Source organism: Heliconius melpomene, chromosome 13 (assembly GCF_056956725.1).
Source record: "Heliconius melpomene rosina isolate 202511_hmr_F chromosome 13, ASM5695672v1, whole genome shotgun sequence".
Taxonomy (NCBI): Eukaryota; Metazoa; Arthropoda; class Insecta; order Lepidoptera; family Nymphalidae; genus Heliconius; species Heliconius melpomene.
Window position 1 is genome coordinate 11,839,011 of NC_140401.1, and position 19,102 is coordinate 11,858,112.

The 19,102-nt window shown below is 33.1% G+C and overlaps 2 protein-coding genes across 6 annotated transcripts in view; both read left to right on the forward strand.

Annotated features, from left to right (window-relative positions):
* LOC146532980 (uncharacterized) overlaps positions 1 to 15,563 on the forward strand; it is a 109,075-nt gene extending 93,512 nt beyond the window's left edge. For 3 of the 5 annotated variants that reach the window (XM_085196438.1, XM_085196439.1, XM_085196440.1), the window contains exons 2-6: positions 9,418 to 9,633; positions 9,936 to 10,071; positions 10,638 to 10,753; positions 11,050 to 11,149; positions 11,297 to 15,563. In XM_085196438.1, coding sequence (XP_085052564.1) covers positions 9,556 to 9,633; positions 9,936 to 10,071; positions 10,638 to 10,753; positions 11,050 to 11,149; positions 11,297 to 14,454 — 3,588 coding nt within the window. In that variant the 5' untranslated portion in view covers positions 9,418 to 9,555 and the 3' untranslated portion in view covers positions 14,455 to 15,563. The remainder of the gene's footprint in view (positions 1 to 9,417; positions 9,634 to 9,935; positions 10,072 to 10,637; positions 10,754 to 11,049; positions 11,150 to 11,296) is intronic. The other 2 variants (XM_085196436.1, XM_085196437.1) reach the window with 1 other exon arrangement.
* A 1,679-nt stretch (positions 15,564 to 17,242) lies between these two features.
* LOC146532982 (protein Fe65 homolog) overlaps positions 17,243 to 19,102 on the forward strand; it is a 59,863-nt gene continuing 58,003 nt past the window's right edge. Inside the window, exon 1 of the mRNA XM_085196922.1 lies at positions 17,243 to 17,469. The gene's annotated coding sequence lies outside the window, so the exon portion shown is untranslated. The remainder of the gene's footprint in view (positions 17,470 to 19,102) is intronic.

The following is a 19,102-nucleotide window of genomic DNA, read 5'->3' on the forward strand; positions in this document are numbered from 1 at the left end:
ATTTATATACCGCTAGTCTCATTCGTTAATTAAGATAAATAAAAATAATTTTGGACTCAAAGACATCAATTATATATTAAAATGTTATGATATTAAAATTCTACTTATTTGTAATGAGTGCGACTTTAGTTCTACATGTAAAGCTAGGTTGGGAAGTATAGAAGGCCCTAGGAATTCTTCAAATGTCTACGGAAATGGCAAGAACGGGTTTTTTCGCCATAGAGTCCACGCAACATTGCCTCAAATAAAATCTTTCGGAACTTCCCATACAAGGCTCATATTTTTAGTAACAACGTAGGAGAGGGCAATTCATGTCTTGGATATGTTCCAAAAACTTTGCAAAAGCCTCTGCATTCAGAGCTACGAACGAAGATATTACATAAGTAACTTGTTATGTCATGAAAATTGTTTTTCCTACAAATGAGCTAAGGTTTTCATTCGAAATGATATTTATAATAGATCTTGGCTAGACTTCTTTCTGAATGGTTTGTTGAATTTAAAATGTTCTTTTTTTTAAAGCTTTAGATAATACTTGAATCGTGAAGATTATTTTTATCAAGAATATTTTTTATCATTATTATTTCCTTGTAGTTGTGACAACACAACAATATGGTGACATCCAGATGGTTGGTCGGTTGGTTGATAATGGAGGCAGGACCTGATGAGTAGAATTTTTCTTTCTTCCTTGGGCAACTATCTTATTTCTTAGTGAATGATAAAAACGTGTTTTTTTATAATATACATGTTTTTAACCATATAACGTTACAAGTATCAGGAGGCAAATTTAGACGTTGCACATGTTTATGTTGCCACAGCAGGTAAAAGAATGGAATTTAAATCCACAAATCACAAATTTGTCAAAATTTCCCTACAGAGATGTTAACAATAAAAATAAATTATAACAGGCGTAGCTCGATAAGAACGTGGGGCTTAATTGGCGACAACTGGACTGTTTCCAAGAGGAGCGGGGTGGAATCCCACTACGTTAAAAATTTTGACGTTTTCTATTTTTACAATACTGTTATTGAGTATTGATCTTGTTTTTTTCGGTTGCGAAATATGTATATTTTTTAATATCATTTTTTACGAATGTAAAGTTAATGCTGTTAGCGGGGACGAAACATGGAGCCGTCAGCTTCAAGGGCATCTTTAACGGGATTCAAATCTAGTTTTGGGGTTGTCGAATGGGCTGGTTTATTCCTTTACTTACATTATTTATATCGGACAATTCTAAAGAGTGGTGCGTCGGCGCAGTGGCGCGAGGTTACGCACGCTTTCTACCGGCTTTCCACGGTTCAATTGTTTCACGATTATGATATGTCGACGGTAGCTTGTATTTCGACGTATTGTTGGATTTTGTTTTTATATAAATATCTCTAATAGTTACAGTGAGAGTGTCTAAGTCTGTTTAGTAATAAACGTGATTGATGGGTGTTGGTTCGATTCTGACGCTGGAATATTTTAATTTTTGTTTCTTTGATTCATACGTATAACGCGAGTTTGTTCACTACTTAAAGATATACTTATAAGGACATTATTACCGGATAACACTGATGGATTTACGATAAAAATAATATTTAATTATTAATATTATTACAAAACATGACCATGACACTATTAATCTTTAATTTCACATAAAAGGGATCAAAGTACAACCTGCAATTAGAGTAGTATATATTGTTAAAGTACATTTTTCCCTTTTATAATATTTATAAACAGTATATATATAGATTACACAATTATATTTGATCCTATTTCCTTATACATAACTACATATTTAAAAAGATATAGATAAAATATCGACGCAGCTAACATCAAAAGGTAGTTTACAATGTTAAATAAACCTCAATGGCCATTACCGATACAGATAAGACTATCATTTTTATGGTAATCCTAGTAATATTGTATGATAACATTATCAGTGACGCACGACACACTTCTAAAGACTAGAAACTACTTAGCATACAGCGACCAGCATGTCCACCATTGCGGTGCAGGTATAGCAGCTCAGAATTTTCTTGCCAGCTCTTCTCAGCAAAACTGCTGAGAAAGCTTTCCGGGCTTTCCGGTGTTTCCGAGGAGTGCAGTTTAAAGGGGCCTTTAGATGTGTGGATTAATGCTTGCCTCATTTGTCCGACTTCCACTCTCTACATAACCAAATTCTAGTGACGCTTTTGAAATACGTTTTAGAAATCGACTGACTGGTAGTTTTAAACATTTGAAATGATATTTCCTAATAATATGGAAATATGTAGATAGCTAGATAGGAAATGTTGTACCCAAAAGCTCACAATAAGTTGATTTTGGTATCATACGTCTTGTTAAGTAAGGTTCTATTATACACTTTCAGCCAAATATTAAGGGCATTTTTAACATACGGGCATTTAATATTTCATTCCCCCGAGTGGGACTCTTGAGTTTACAGTTGGAACTTATGCCCCTGCTCTACGCCGGATCTAATCTCTACTTTAGAGACATTGCTTAACTGAACAGCATGCTATGCATGACACGTATGTATTAATGGCTGGGAAATCCTCATACCCAGAACCTCAAGTGAGGCAAAGGCTATATCACTGAATTGTTCACATAGTAAATTATATATTATTATACCAAACTGCGTAGTATCATTGATATTGATCATAGATTAATAATATCTTTATTATTGGGAGTTTACGATTATGATTAAATAGATGTAATATTCAAAGACTCGGTTGTTCTTCGAGAACAATGTGCTGATGGTACCTGAGGAAAGTTTCGCAAAAAGCACGAGGAGCTCCCTGAAGGCTTCAGTGAAGGGAATTAGTTATGTTATATCAGGAATAAATAATAATATTTTCATTTCTTCGCTTTGGTGTCGAGGCGGAGCGCGGCGTTGAGTTCCGTCACTCTACACACAATGTCTCCAGGACTCGATGCTACAAGCAGGTGAAAGCTGCATTCATAATATATTTTTATTATACAAAGAATAAAAAGAAAATAAACAATGCTGCATTATTATTAAAATGGGCGTAAAATGTGAAAGTCATCTTCTTAAAAACTCAGGAAGAATTTCCTGAATATATATATATATATATAACCTATTATATTAAACTATTATTATTAATACCTATATTTTTTTTTTTTTATTTTTTTATTTTAGAAACTACATCCACGGGCGCATAGTTGCCCGTGCCTTTTTTTATTTTATGAAAGTTCTTTTAATGTGGCGTACTTAATTTTGGGACAATTTAAACTGTACTTATATCTAGAGCTTATACTAGAGGGGTTGGATGAGACCCCTACCGACAATTTTTTTTTTTTTTTTTTTATTTATTATTATTATTATTATTATTATTATTTTTACATATATTATTATAGTATTTTGTATAATTATTATAGTCTTTTGTATAAATATTATGTATATAGGTGTGGAATTTTAGATTTGGCCTGGCTTATGCAGAACGCCTTCCTTAAGTTTTTGGATCAGTGCCTCTATCACCCTATCGTCTCTTTGTGACATTGCCCCTTTTAGGTTCGTCTCCACCACCTCCGTAAATGAAGCGCCCACCGCTCGGCTGATGAAGTTGCCTATTGCGTCACCGCCATCGTCAGAGTAATAGACACAGGTGTTGGTGTGTCTCGTCACTGCGACGACTGCGTGAGAGACGCTCTCATGTACTCGGATCCGTGCGCGTCCGGTTCGGACGATGACGACGTCTGCGAAGGTCTGCCCCTGGGCCTCATGGATAGTCATGACTCGCGAACCTGCTCCAGCTCCATATCCCTGGTCTTTCAGCTGCCTCTTCTCCTCCTGCGTGTGGACCAGATATAGGGTGCCGTCGTTACAGTGTGGTATTCGCGCGTCGGTGTATCCGAGAACCTTTAGGGAGTGGACAATGGGGCTTGCGGAGTAAATGCTGTTATATACTCCGGCGAGGGCATAGGCGACGTCCATTGGGCTCCGATGTGTGCAAGGCAACTCGCATGTGATGTTGGTTGTCAAGCTAGGCCTACAGTACCTTAATTCGAATAGATTTTGTCTGTCGATGTAAGGCAGCTGATTGATATCTCCGATGAGTGTGACCTCGTTCGCTCCTGACAGTCTGGCCGCCATAACAATGGCCCCGAAGTGGTTCATGAGGGCTTCGTCCACCGTTAGCCGGTTTATAGCTATTCCCTATATAAAGTATATTGAAGAATTAATTTTACATTTTCTTAAAGTAGCTCCTGTTTATACATGAATTACACATATTCTTGATAGCACAATTCATTAACAATAATTACGCTTTGGGTGATAATCGAATCCCATATCTCCGGCTTATTATGTTATTAGTGCTGTAGACTGTATGTCATTTACTTTATCTGATAACACTTACATATTGCATGTATATTTGATTAAATATTTTGTAATACATTTCTGATACCTTCAAATAAAATTATGTACTTTGTACGTACCTATACATTGAGTTAATGAATTGTTGAATCAAGATATATAAGCTAGTTTAATAAATCAGCTTCACGCTATATCCCGCATAATAACAGGATTGGCAGAGACAAAATAGTGTTAAGGCTCCCATGTATTAAGAATTCAATATATTTTTTAAATGTTCTTACAATTTTGAATTGTACTGTAATCTTTCCAATAAGAACCCAATATCATAATAAAATTGATTAAAGGCCTGTCATTATATAAATTCAAATTCACGACCTCTTGCCTTGTAACCTAACAATACAAGCTAACCACTGGACCAATAGTCCATTTTTAGTTACATAAGGAAGTAATTTTTACAACATATTCTATTGAGCTGCTTGCTGTACCAGTTTTGAGAGAAAATGCATTTTGTGTATTCATGACAGCAACTAGAAATGCGACTTCCATAGTAATGATATTCATACATAACTTGCATAACTCAAGTTCTGTTCAGTTGTGTCTAATTTATTACCGTGTGCATGGAAAATGTAGTGAAAAATGTTTCTATGTATTAGCTATAAGTGTTTTAACACTAGGTACCCCTCTGCCTACCTTCGTATTCCGGTTAATTTAATTCAAATTCAAATTCAAATTCAAAATATTCTTTATTCAAATAAACTTATAATAAGCACTTTTGAATCGTCGAATGAACATATGAACAAAAAGCTACCACCGGTTCGGAAGGCAGTTCTGCTGAGAAGAGCCGGCAAGAAACTCAACAATTTATTGGTAAGCCTTAGAGAGAAGACAGAGAAACATACCGTTGCCTACTTACCGCCCAATTTCAGAGATATTTCGTGATGGGTGGTAAAATTGAATTCCGCGATTTGCTTATCCAAATAAATCTTAAAATCGTTAACATATAAGTTTACGTAAAAATTATTTAAATATAGTAGTAGTGCTTCTATTCATTCAACGCCACTTCTTGAAATTGTTTGTATTTTTTTCAACATTCAATTTAAAACCTAAGTATCGATTGTAGTTTCTAACACGTTGTGGCATTTGAGTGTTAAAGTACTTTTACACCTTTCATAATAAATATACGTAATGTAATCTTTTTTACACGCTTCGCTGTAAGATTTATAGTTTTTACCTAATGTGATTTAATAATATAACAATTTCAACTAGACTAACACTTTTATTCTTGGTAGAACTAAGAATGCTATATTAAAAATACAAAATAAAATGTTAGAGACATTTAAAAATGATAGAGACAGCAGACAAAAAATAAGAAAAAAAAAACATGATTTTGTCTTAGGAAAGGGACAAGCGCGTAAAATTATTTATCAATTGATTTATTGTAATCAATATAAGTACCTACATATTATTATGTACGTACGTTTACTAGACGTGAAATAACTAAGAATTGTTATTTAAATAATAAAAAAACTAGTTAACAACTCTGAACTTATAGTTTTTATTAACAAGTGGACTATCCAACTAAGAAAGATTTTTTTCAAATTGGACCAGTAGTTCCCGAGATTATGTACATCTACCAAACAAACTCTTCGGCTTATAAAGTTGATATACAAGCATTCATAAAATATATTCCATTATTATTAAGCAAAAACTTTCAAAATTTCCATACTGTGGCAATTATTATCTAAAATGTGAACTGCATGCACGTACAGACAGCGACAGTAACAACGCACTTCCGGTCTCTCCGTCCCCTACATCCGTTTTATAGATAACTGTACAGTATTCTGTTTTAACCTTTTATATATATTGTGTTAACATTATTACTATATAAATTAATTGATATATAGGTATTTCATATTATGTACAAATGAGGCTCGCCATTCGACATGTAATGTCTTGATTTGCGATGCAGCGTCTGAGTGAAGCAAAACATCACTCTTTACAGCATGCTGTTTCTGTAAATCTGTATAAATAAAGAGAACCTAGTATCTTGATACTCCAATCGGTTCTCTACTTTGCACCAGAACTTTGATATATTGTCTTTGCTATATACATTTTCTTTGTATTAACATAAAATTATATACCTATATTTAAAAAAACTGCAAGGACAATTAATATAAACATATGTAGGTATCTTGCTAAACTAAGTTTATTTTTTATTAAGACATTAAAGTTGTAGATTTTTTAAAATACTCTATCTATAGAGATATTTTATATATCCACTACAATATATATTATACTGACCTAGACGTAGTTCACTTAGTATGTTCTTTCTATATAACATTAGATAACACCATTATCTAACTTTGACGTACCCTTAGTACTGGGCTTCCGTGTAACGTAACGAAATTGGATTATTTATTCATTATATATACAATACATTATTGAGTTATGCACAAATTTAATTCATATTTAACTTTTTACTTCATAAAAGAAACTTAATGAGAATGTTAAATTATCTGTAAAATGAAGTAGAGAGAACCTAGTGTTAAGACACTAATTTTTTTTGGTCATCAAACCAATGTGTTACAACAAATTACACGTATCCTGTCACAAATAATAGATTTTGCAATGTTACGCGCCGTTGACTTTCCACACTGGTACACTACCCAACAATTAAAAGGGTGCATAATTATATATGTAAATACGTATACTTATATGATTTATAAAAGTAAATATAAATTAATTCTATTATTTGTATTTAAAACAAACCATGTTTATTATGTTGTTATGTATAAGTATACCTAAATTTATTATTATTTTAGTTTGTTTTTTCTTCACGCTGTATATATAGGCAGGGGACCTTGTTTTAAGACACTCCGATCTCCACTTTCCACTGAATTTTCATGACGCCTAAACTAAAATTATTTTTTAATTTTCACAATTTTTTTGTTGTTAATTAACTTGCAATGAGGTATATATATAATACTAGCGGCCTGCTCGCGGTTTCACCCGCATGAACTATGTTATTATTAATTTCTGTCTCCATGGCTACGTCCTAGTGACGTCCATGCAAAATTTGAGACGCCCAGCATTTGTAGTAACGAAGTTTCATACAAACTTTCGACCCCAAAAACAACCCCTTAGAAGTCGAATATTACAAATTCCCGTCTTAGCGAGCACCTACGTCCTATAAGTAACTCCTATGCAAAATTTCAGATTCCTAGCACATGTAGTTTCTGAGATTTCGTGATGAGTGAGTGACCTTTCGATTTTATATATATAGATTAATTTATTTAGAATATAAACAACAAAACATTTTTTAGAGCTCATACAAACAACACAAACATATATACACATATAGACGATTGCTAATATTGCAATTGCCTCATTACTTTGGTAGAACTTAATTTAGTAACTTCATAAGATTTATAGTTCCAGTCACGCAAATGAAATAAAAGAAATGCAATCTTGTTACTGTAGTGTATCTGCGTTTTATATATTTATACAATTAATACGCAATGACTAAGCAATTTGGTGGTTAATCGGGAATAGAGTGTTTTAACACTAGATTACTTCCCTGCTATATGCTCCCGCGTGAAGCTAAAAAAAACGTGCATATTTTTTTTGCGTTCGTGCATTCAATGTGACAACTGCACTACTTTCAACCAAAAACAAACAGCAATAAATTATTTCGGTATATCTGAAATGAAATATAGCATTTGAGACTTGAAATCGTTTAAATTTCAATTTTTTTTGTAATGTAAATGAGAGATATAGATGATTTTTTTTTACATAGACATGCTTACTTTATCGTGCCGATCGTGTATTTTTTAGAATAGCAAATACAATTAAGTATGTAAATTCGAAATACTAATTACGCATTAAGAAAAAATGTTTTATTATCACGCGTAAAATATTCGGTAGAGGCCATAGTGTCGTATAACAACTTATACGCGCTAATCTCAGGAATTAATGGTTAAAAGGATATTATTTTTGTTAGAGAGCCCATTTTTCTAGGAATAACATATTAGATTTAATCATTTCGATGTAATCCACTGTATCGAAGTTACAATATAAATATGAAAATTTCCCCAAGCAGGAGTAAAACTCATATCGATTGCATCAAAAACTTACAATTGAGCAACAACAGTGTTAATCGTTGCTTATATTTAAATGTTTAAAATCGATAGGTAGTTATGACATTTGATGCACTATCTCATATCAAAGCAGACACTGACAAGCGAATGATTTAGATAAGGCACTTGTCTTGATAAACTGAATTGTTTAAAACAGCTATATTTTGCATAATGTTTTCTATATTTTAAAGTTTACTAATATAATAGAAATTGTGATTGTTCAATATGTCCGTGTTGAGTAGAACTGGAACTACCTGTAGTGACTTTTTAAGGTACGGAACCTTAGAAGAAAAAACCGTCTGCCTCTGTACGTCTTAAGAGGGAATCGAACCCAAGACTATTGCATTTACATTTCTCTCCCACTGTACCATTATAGACTGTTTGTGTGATAACTATATTCTATTCAAGATTCGCTGCAAGAATTTAACAATACCTTCATATTTTATCATTGGATTTTACTGTTAGCTTGTCAATGTTCGACATATTATATCTATAAAAACAACACTTTATTGATTGTAAATAACAAAATATATTGCAAATGACATCCAAACGACATATTAGATAGTAGTAGATAGAAGTTCTAAAATATAAAGTTATTTATAAACAAAATACATATTAGATAGCTTGCAAGCTAGCAGGGTTACAATATTCGCCGTTATAAAGGCAAATACATAGACAATTTTTTAAAAATATTTAAATTTTACCAGTTCTGACAAAGCTCGATGTTGAGTTCCGCCAATAACCGCATTTCCTTAAAAATCTACCACTACTATTCCCTACCACTGCTATACTTGGGATATGGAATGGAGCTAAAAAATTGGGACAAAATAAAAATCCTAGTATACATATAAATGCAAAACGATTCTTATCTGCGTATAATCAAATCATATGATAACACTGTCCAATTCACATCAGTTTCTTAGTTTTCCTTCAATCTTTTACAACTAAATTACTTATACCCTATAACAGGACAATTTATAACAAATAGAAATAAAATATAAACATAGTGTAGAAACTAAAATGAAAGACATGTAAATAGTGATGGGATGGTAAAACTAGTGTACGCAAATAGTGATGAGACAATAAGTTAGTGTTTTAACTATAAAAATGATGCTCTATGTGACAAACACAAGTGCAGAAGTGAGGAGGCCGCCACGGAGGAGGCATATCAGTGCCAATATAAAGGTCTGTTGATGATAGCAGTGAATCAAAAAAATAAATAGTGAATTACTACTTATTACTGAGATTTTATTACATTATTTAAAAATAAAAAAAATATGAAAGACCGTATAAAATAAGAATCATTTTTGAATCGAATGCTCTTTGAATCATTCCAAATATTTCAAAGTCAAAATTGGATTTTAACGGAAACCAGAGCGAGGATTTCATTTCCTCTAGCGTAGCTAACGTTGCAAAAATCTAAAAATATATATTATTTGCATATGTTATCTATTTTATAACATACTAAATTCCATATTTCCTTCCAGCGCCATCACCCTGGTATATCTCAATCATCGTGCAGCGATGGCTCGCTACTCAGCGTGGGCTCGTCCGAAATGGACGAGGACAGCAGCAGCGGACACCAGCACGATCATTCGAGGAGTGACCATTCCGATTTATATAGTGAGTGTTACCCACTAATGTAATTGAAGAGATTGTTTGGTTGAAAAAGGTAATCTCAGCAACTGTTGAGATTATGATTACAACATGTTTCGAATTGAAAATTATTTTTTTTATCGATAGTTTTAAAAATTAAAATGGGTAATAAGACTGCGGCAGTTACCCTTGGGAACTTAACATCTGCCATATGTGTGCAATAACTCTTAGTTATTTCCATTTGGCCATAAGTAAATATTAATTTAAAGTTGTTTATACTGTATTTTAATCCAACATCCTAGGCCAACACCCCATTTTTTACGTTTTTCAAATGTTTTTCAAGTAATCGCTTCTTCGCTAAGAGGATTTCTATTTCTAGGTCTAATTAATCAGTTTATACAAAAAATACTTAATAATTCTAATATTTAAGAAAAATATTATATTTTTCGAGACATTGGTTTTACAAGTTAGTGTCGAGTGGCAGAACGCGCTTTGTCGACCAGAGCTCTTATCGTTTGGTAGTATGTATTCAATTTTTTCCTTATACAATAATATATGTATTTAATATTCAACACAACAAAATAACTCCACAGATGTCTCAGAGCCGCCGCCGGGGCTCGCGCCGCTGTCACACTCCGCCGCGCGACACAAGATGGCGGTGCGGCCGCGTCGTACGCACGGGGCGCCGCGGCGGAAGAAAACGCATTCTGTAAGCTAATTGTTTCTAATAGCGGTAACATTTATTTTGGGGGTTCCGTACCTGAGAATTAAAAGCGACTAACGATCCTTATAGCATACTGAAATTTCAGTTCGTTTCATTTTTTTCTCTGTAATACAATTTTAACGATGACCATTTTAATGACGCTTAAAGAGACAAAATGGAGTAATGCACTAGGATCTCCCACTTAGACTTGTTTTTATTAATTGTATTAAAAAAAACATGTCCAAAGCGTGTAGCCGTAAAACTAAAATATTTAAAAATAATTTTGCTCGTAATTTTTCCAGATTGCCGCTTCAGCCTTGCCGATAACTCCCGAGTTGAACGAAGAAATGATACGAAGCACTACTCCTGAAGTCGTACACAAAGTCTCAGAAGTTGTTACTGGTATGTAATAAATATAGTATATTGCAAAATGTAGCGTATTTCAATTTATAAAGAATACGAAAAAGATTATACTACTACAGTAATAATATTTTTTGCCTTTACTATAAACTATAGTGTATTTTAAAAATATTTTTGTTTTTATTACAGAATCATTCTCTTCATCGAGTACGAAGCATCATATGATAAACAAAGAACAGCACCAACTCAATAGGGAGCTGCAAAAAGTTCTCGAGAACAGCGATGCGAAGTTAAAATCATCCTCCCTACCACCTGGACTAGCTCTAAGCCAAATGGGACAGTCACCAAAGTTGAGCATTCCTGACAAAACACCAAGATCTTCTATAAAACGAAGCAAATCAAGTACTCAGGAACAACCTCTTCGTGACACTTCACCAATGACAAGCGAAGTCCAAGATGTAAAGCATCGCGATAAAAAACATGCCGACGATTCTTGCCACGAAAAGAAAACAAAATCGGAGAAAAAACTCGAGAACGAAGTCATACGATCTTCCAAGAAAGAGGAATCGTTTTTCAGTAGACTGCTGTTGAGAAAGAGCGGAAAGAAATCCAAGAAGGATCAAATAGATGACGGACAACAGGAAGTGAAAAAAACGAAAACTGAGAAAACTCAGTACAAATCTGTTGACTCTGAGAAGAGCTATTATTATGAACAAGGCCAAAGTTACAAATCTTACAAATCTGCCGGTCAGAAGGTATTCGCAAATCAAATGCACAAACGAATAGATAACAAAGGGGCTTATATTCATGAAGGCGCTTATAAAGATGTTTACAGCGCGGCCAAAGTTCCGGGAGTCGAATATAATATAACTGATCTCAAAATTGCTGAAGAAACTGATAAAATGCTTAATCAGGAAATAAAAAGTCGTTTTAGTAGACGCGAGGAATTCAATGTGAAGCGTTCTTCCAAAGAAAATATTGAGGATAAGCGTGAATCTTTTAATTTGCATCATGACAAATCAAAACGGCCAGCGTCGATACAAAGATTGATGGACCCGTATTCATCGAAGTCTTTTATAAGTATCGAAGTGGATGGACCAGATGGTTCAGAAATTCCCTATAATATCCACAAAGAAGGCTCTGAAGATAAGAATTCAGCACGAGGAATGGGTATTAAGAGCGTTAGTAATGACTTCGTGTTCCACAGCGGCAGTATGCCCAAAAACCTACCATATTTTAATCCAGGAATGTCATCGTCTCCAAATAAAATTATGGCACATAATTCGGAAAATATGAAATATATGAGTAGATCCTCCGAAGTATCCGATTTCCGGGACAAAGAAATAGTTGCGAAACGTGAAACGTTTCACCATGTTAGTAGAGCTGAAGAGTCGTATGTAACTTCCGGTTTAAGGTCTTTGGGAGAAGAATATGTTGAAACCCGAAATAGTATTGGCAAATCGCATAGTTTTCGATATGCCTCGGAGTCCCCATCTATTAGTTCACAAGATAACCAAATGCCAAGCTTGCCAGCCATTGTGGGCATCTCTGAACCATTACTTGAAAGCTGGGAAGTTAATTACAGACGTAATGTCAGTGAAAGACACGATTACACAAAACGTGTATCAGCCCGAAATCATAATATTCTTCAAACTACTGAAGATAACTTTGACAGTTTGCCAAGTACAGGCACTGATAGCAGTTATCTAGACAGCTTAAAACCAGATATAAACGAAGATCGTAAACTTTTCGCAAATAGTGTTCACATAAAAATGGATAATAAACGTGATAGTGACATTTCTCAAATTGAGGCTAAAATCGATGATATTATTAGTTCACCTAAACCCATCCTATCCCCAATACTCAAATCAAACTCTTTAGACAGCGTTAAGAGCAGTCCAGAAAAACCTATGGATGATAGAAGAAATGACAGAAATGACAGACGAAAAACAATTTCAGTTGAGAGTGGTTTATCACAGACTAAGGCACAGAAAGATAAAATTGATGTGGAGAGCTTCATAACAGTTACTCATATTAACAAAGATGCAACCCCCGATGCTTCTAAAACTACAGAAACTTCTAAATTAAGCAAAAGTGATGAAAAAATTCAAAAATCTGGCACTAAGAGGCCTACCGTGCCTGAATTTCTACACATACAACTAAACAAAGTAGATACTAAGCCTGTTTCGAATGTAGTATTAACAGCAAATGTGACACCTAAAAAAATTGACAGTCCTCAAGCTGAAAAAGAACAAGATATAGAAAATTTTCTAATAACAGAGACTAAAACACAGACATTTCAGACAAGAAAAGAATCGTTTAAAAAGAGCGAAAGCGTGGAAAGCACGGACGAAAGATCTTTGACTTCGTCTAAGATATCTAATTTTGAAAGTATTACACCCCAAAGTCCATCAACCCCTAAACATTTTTTCAAAAAGAAATCCACAAGTGTTGATTCTAACGAACGCGTGGAAAAAACTAGAACAATCTCAGTAAGTACTGAAGGAAGTACAGAGAAAATTGACGACAACATATCAATAGGTCAAAAATCACACTCAAGCTTTGGAAGTAAAAGTTCTATTCAGAGCACTGACAGCAATGAAAACAAAATACCTGACAGAGATGAGACCGTTATTTTTCGTAAAAAGCATATTATTGGAAAAGAATCCCGAGATAGTAGAAAAAATGAGGACGAACCTGAATTGATGAAAGTTTTTGCACGCCGTTCTTTAAAGCTAAAAGATTCTGAAGCTGATCACATTGCCCAAGAAATAGCAGAGGCGACCAAAAAAGACGAGAATGCAGCTAAAACAAAGGTCCTCAAAAACGAGTTTAACGCATCTATTAAATCTCGAGATAGCGATAAAGAAAATGAAGAAAATAAAGAGCAAAATCCTGAAAACAAACTAGTCGATATCGCGGCTAGAGTCAGTCAATTCGGAAACTACCAACGAAGTGTCAGCATCAATAGTGTCACATCAAAACGAGATAGCGCCCCCGTATTCAGAAACGAAGTGAACAAATATAAGAAGGAAGTCTCGGATTCGACTCCCGAAAAGAGGTTAAGGAACCGAACATTCCCAGACTCGTCTAACGATCGCGAAGATATTAAAAGTTTAACTAAAAGTGACGCAATGGCCTTTAAAGCCGATACACTAACAAAACGACCGTGGCAAAAGAAAGAAGATACAGATAAAAGAGATAGTACTGTGATAGAAAAGGACAGCGATAGGGAGAAATGTGAAAGTGGGAAAGAGAAGGAAGAAGCAGATGCATCCCCACAGTTTAAGGGTATTTTACAAATGAGAGCGGAATGGGAGAGACGGGCAAAGGGAATGACCAAATAAATAACGGTGCTAAGAAGGCCTTAGTAATAAACATTAGATAGAGTGGATGAACCTAAGGTTCAAATATTAACATAAAACTAACTGTAGTTTGTAAATATCTCGATTAAATCTGGATTATCAGTTTGTCAAAACATATTTTTTTTATAAAAAAATTACACGAACCGAAATATTGTTTAATATAAACACACCAAGCGCATAACTGTTTATGATTTTACATGCATAAGTTAATTTAAAACTTCATCGAAATCTTTAATTTCTTTATAAAACAATTTACTTAGTAATAAATACATATCAATGAAAATATAAATATATACCCGTATTTACAAAATAGAAATTTAATCGAGAACCAAATGAATATCTTGATTATTCGAATAAACATAATACATAATAATATATCTACAAAATCGAGATTTAATCGAGAACTGAAACGATAACTCGAGTAATCGAGATAAAAATAACTTTATTCACCGTTTGTTAATAAGGCCGTTAATATTATTTTAGTTTAGACTGTTTTATTAACACTGACGTCGGAATTGCGAGAATTATAGATTCTTATACTTAATATTAAATAATAGATCGTATAAATAGCTTAGATTATAGCCAAAAATGTTTCTTGCAGATTGCATTTAACCATTATGTTACTTCATGTAAATGGATCATTAAATTATAGTAATAGTTTACTTAAAAACCATAGATATGGATGATCATTGAATTTTGACATTTAATTATCAAAAATAATCAAATAAAATTGTATATTTATTGTTAATTGACTTTATATAGTAAAATTAAGACTTATAATAAATAAAATTGCGTTATATTATTAATTTGAGATTGAAAAATATATGAGTCCATCGAGGTATTTGGACCGTATTTTCTTTATAATGGCGTAATTTTTTAAGTTTATTTAAACATCAATATCTATGGTTTTAACATTTATTTCTATATATAATAGAATATATTTTGGTAACGAGCAGGATACCTTGTGTATACAGTAGCGCATATTCGTGTATCGTAAGTTTTCGAGTGTTATTACATAGATAGGTATATTTTATTAAATACTAATGTATTACATTTCTGAACCGTGAAATACAAATTTTATTCCTATAGTTCTTCTGTTGTTTTTATGATTCCCTATTTTCTTTCTTTTACTAAGAATACATCGTTTGAAAATATTAATAGTACGATAATTTTATTTTATTTTTTCTAAAATTTTAAATAATGCTTTTATAACAATTCTCCTTACTTACTTCTACAATCTACTTCTTTACCTTTTAAAAATATAACTCAGTGCCTCGATTTCTGTATGATAAATTCATTTGAGAAAATATTCTTGATTTAAGACTTGTCATTTTTGAAATTGAAGCAAGTTCTATAATCTATGAAACATTATTTTTAAAAGCTTTTATTTGACTTGTACACTAACACAGTGTATGTGAAATCCAAAAAGCTCACTCGGATGATTGAGCTGAAATTTTGATTACGACTACAGTTGATGACAATAAAATTACATATAATATATATTGTTGTTAATCCAAAATGGCGGATTACAAAATTTTTGCACAACCCACCCAATAAAGGTAATAGATATTTATAAAATACAATACACCATGAAAAAAGTCTAGATTTTTTTTTAAAAGGTTTTTTTAATTAATATTATTTATTTATTTTATTTAGTGCCATATTCTTATGCATTCTTTTTACTATCACATCGAGTAATCAACGAAGAAAGAAGAATATTTATATATATAATTATCTTTTATTATTTTTTCTTTTTCAATAAAGAAGGACGGTATATATTTTCATAAGTCACAGATCCAACGCCTATACCAATACCTAATCCAAAGTAAATAACCCCAAGACATAGGTAATATGAAATACCGTTCAATAACAAGAAATGACTAATATTTTTTTACAAAATAAAATATACAACATCAATGCAATACTCGCAATATGGAGGTCGTAAATGTAATTGGTTCGACTCCCAGTCAAAGAAATGATCATATTTAATTTATTTTCATTTTTCCGCTCTGGTATACGAATAGCGGCGTTGAGTTCCGTCACTCAACACTCAATGTCTCAAAAATTAGGCGGAAAGTCTTTCTCTCTCCTCTATGCGTCAGCAAAAAATGTCAAGCTGATAGTAAATTGTATGTGAGTTATTCATACAAAGGATAACTAAAGATTAAATTACTACGACATCGTTATCAATAATATGAGGTCGTGTCGTTTAGTTTCATGCTTTATTTCTAGCGGGGCAGCAAGAGAGAATAGAGAGCCAAACGCTACGGTCTCTGCATCCATGCCCCTGGAGGAAACCTCAAGTTTTTTACATGACCTTCCTCCAGTATTATCGATATTTGTCCCCGAAGGTCAACCGAGGTTTCCCCCTGCCTCTCTTGCCACTCACTCTTGTAAAGTGTATTGACATACATAAATAAAATTTTAATAAACATTTTATGTTATAAGATCTACTTTTTTAGATGAAACTATATTTTATTATACTTTTTGTATCTAAAATTTTAGAGTAGATATTTATAAGGTAAACTATAAGCTCTATCCCGCGCTTAGTAGGGTAGGCACAGGGAAATACGGCAATAATAAATAATCATTATTTTCATAATCTTATTTTTAATATTTTTTTTACTATAATTATCATCAATCATGTATAAATATATCACAAAACTGTTCTAAAATATCCTAAAAACAAACGAAATAACCAAATCTTCAATTTTATATGAGGGGTAGTTTCCGAACGCGGAAAGGGGTCGCAGCACGCATGCGCCAACCACCCTCTACTGAGTGACCCTAAACAGCGAGAAGCTTATCGCCTCCATTTTATTTTACATTTATTTCTCTTTTCTATACACAAATATTATAAAATACATCTAATATTCATCGAAAAAGCTAGTAAATACGTAAGAACGAAGTGTGTATTGATATTTTTGGTGATTTTTTGCTATTTAAGGCTTACGTAATATATTTTTGACTGGAGACTGGGAGCTTTCATCGTATGAGGTAAGATGTTCATCTTAAATAGTCATACTTATATTATATTAATCACTGTTTTGCCTTTAGAGCCTAATTTAAGACTATTTGTTTAATAATATTCCACTTTCGTACCGGTATTATCATATTAACACAAATTGCGTTCTTCTATACATTTAGCGAGTAAAATTATCTTAAAGCAAAGTATATAGGGGAAAAATAGTGTCAAGACACTCCGTTGTCCACTTTCCACCTGAATTACATAATGTGTGTGTTATGCAGGGGAGTTCTACGACGCGTTTCGTCTTGTCAAACTAGGGGAAAAGAAATAATACGTTCCTTCGAATGGGAATCGAACCAACAACCATCAATCAGACGCTGTCTCAATGCGCCACTTTTTTTTATGTTTCATACATTTACAAAGATTTATATACTATTAAAAATAAATGCCGAACTGTATCATTGATTTTTACTTAACGCTTGTATATAGATATGACTCTTATGTATATTGTAGGCACATACATATATTTTCACGAGACGTCGTTCCCTATTTTTGTTTTTGTTTTAGCTTTAATATCTCTCTGCTATTTTTTTTTTTTTGGAATTTATCTCAAACATAGACAATCTGAGTTTTTTTTTTCATTTTTAACTTCACGTCGTATTTGGCACATGACAGGGTAGGGGGAAAGTGGGTACCTAGTTTTAAGACACTCCGTCCCCATTAAGAACGGAACGGAAGAGCCGTTCCTCTTCCCCTTAAGATACTCCATTCACGCTCAGTCTATTTTTCGATATATATGTAGCATTTTCAGTTGCGAAACTCATTGCTGTTGATTTTTTTTAAACAGTATTACGGACGTTGTAGAACGTTCGTTTCAATCATATTATAGTTCAACGGCTTCTTACAGTCATCTTTTTGTGGACAATATTCTTTTGCTTATCTACCAATTTGATGAAAACATATTTTTTAATTTCAGGCCGTATCTCGCGTAATAGCCTAGTGTCAAGAGATTCCGTTATTTACTTTGCCGATTTCGAGACATTGCTTATTAAGTGAATTGGAATCGAACCCACAATCATGGTGTTTTCAGATACCGTTCCACTATATCACGATTTCTATACATATGTATATTGAAATCTATAAATAGTTTAATAGAAGCATAGAAACGACAGGCTTCGATCGCTGCTATTTATAAACTACACGATACATAAAGACAATTAGCTGTAAACCTTAAGTTAAAGGGATAAGGTTTTCCAATCCGATATTACTTCCGGTTTGTAAATAGCCTTTGTAAAGCTATTAAGTTGTAATATGGCGTCGAGAATGTAAGAAATGATTGAAATGTTTGTTTTTCGATAAGGTATATCAGAGGCAGAAATAAATTGTGATTTTCTCTGCATGCACTCTTTTAGGACATTAATCACCTATTTTAAATACCATGTGCTAAATACGTATATACATATAATCCAATATATCTATTAAAATAAAAAAAATATTACGATTCCCACTCGAGGAAATCAATAATTTAATATTTTTATTTCCTTGGTCTGGTAACGAAGCACAGAGCAGCGTAGCTCTGCCACTCAACACGCAATGCGTCATGTGTTCCCAGGTTCCCTTTGCCGGTAGGCCTGCTATGTACGGGATATTATTAAACAGCTT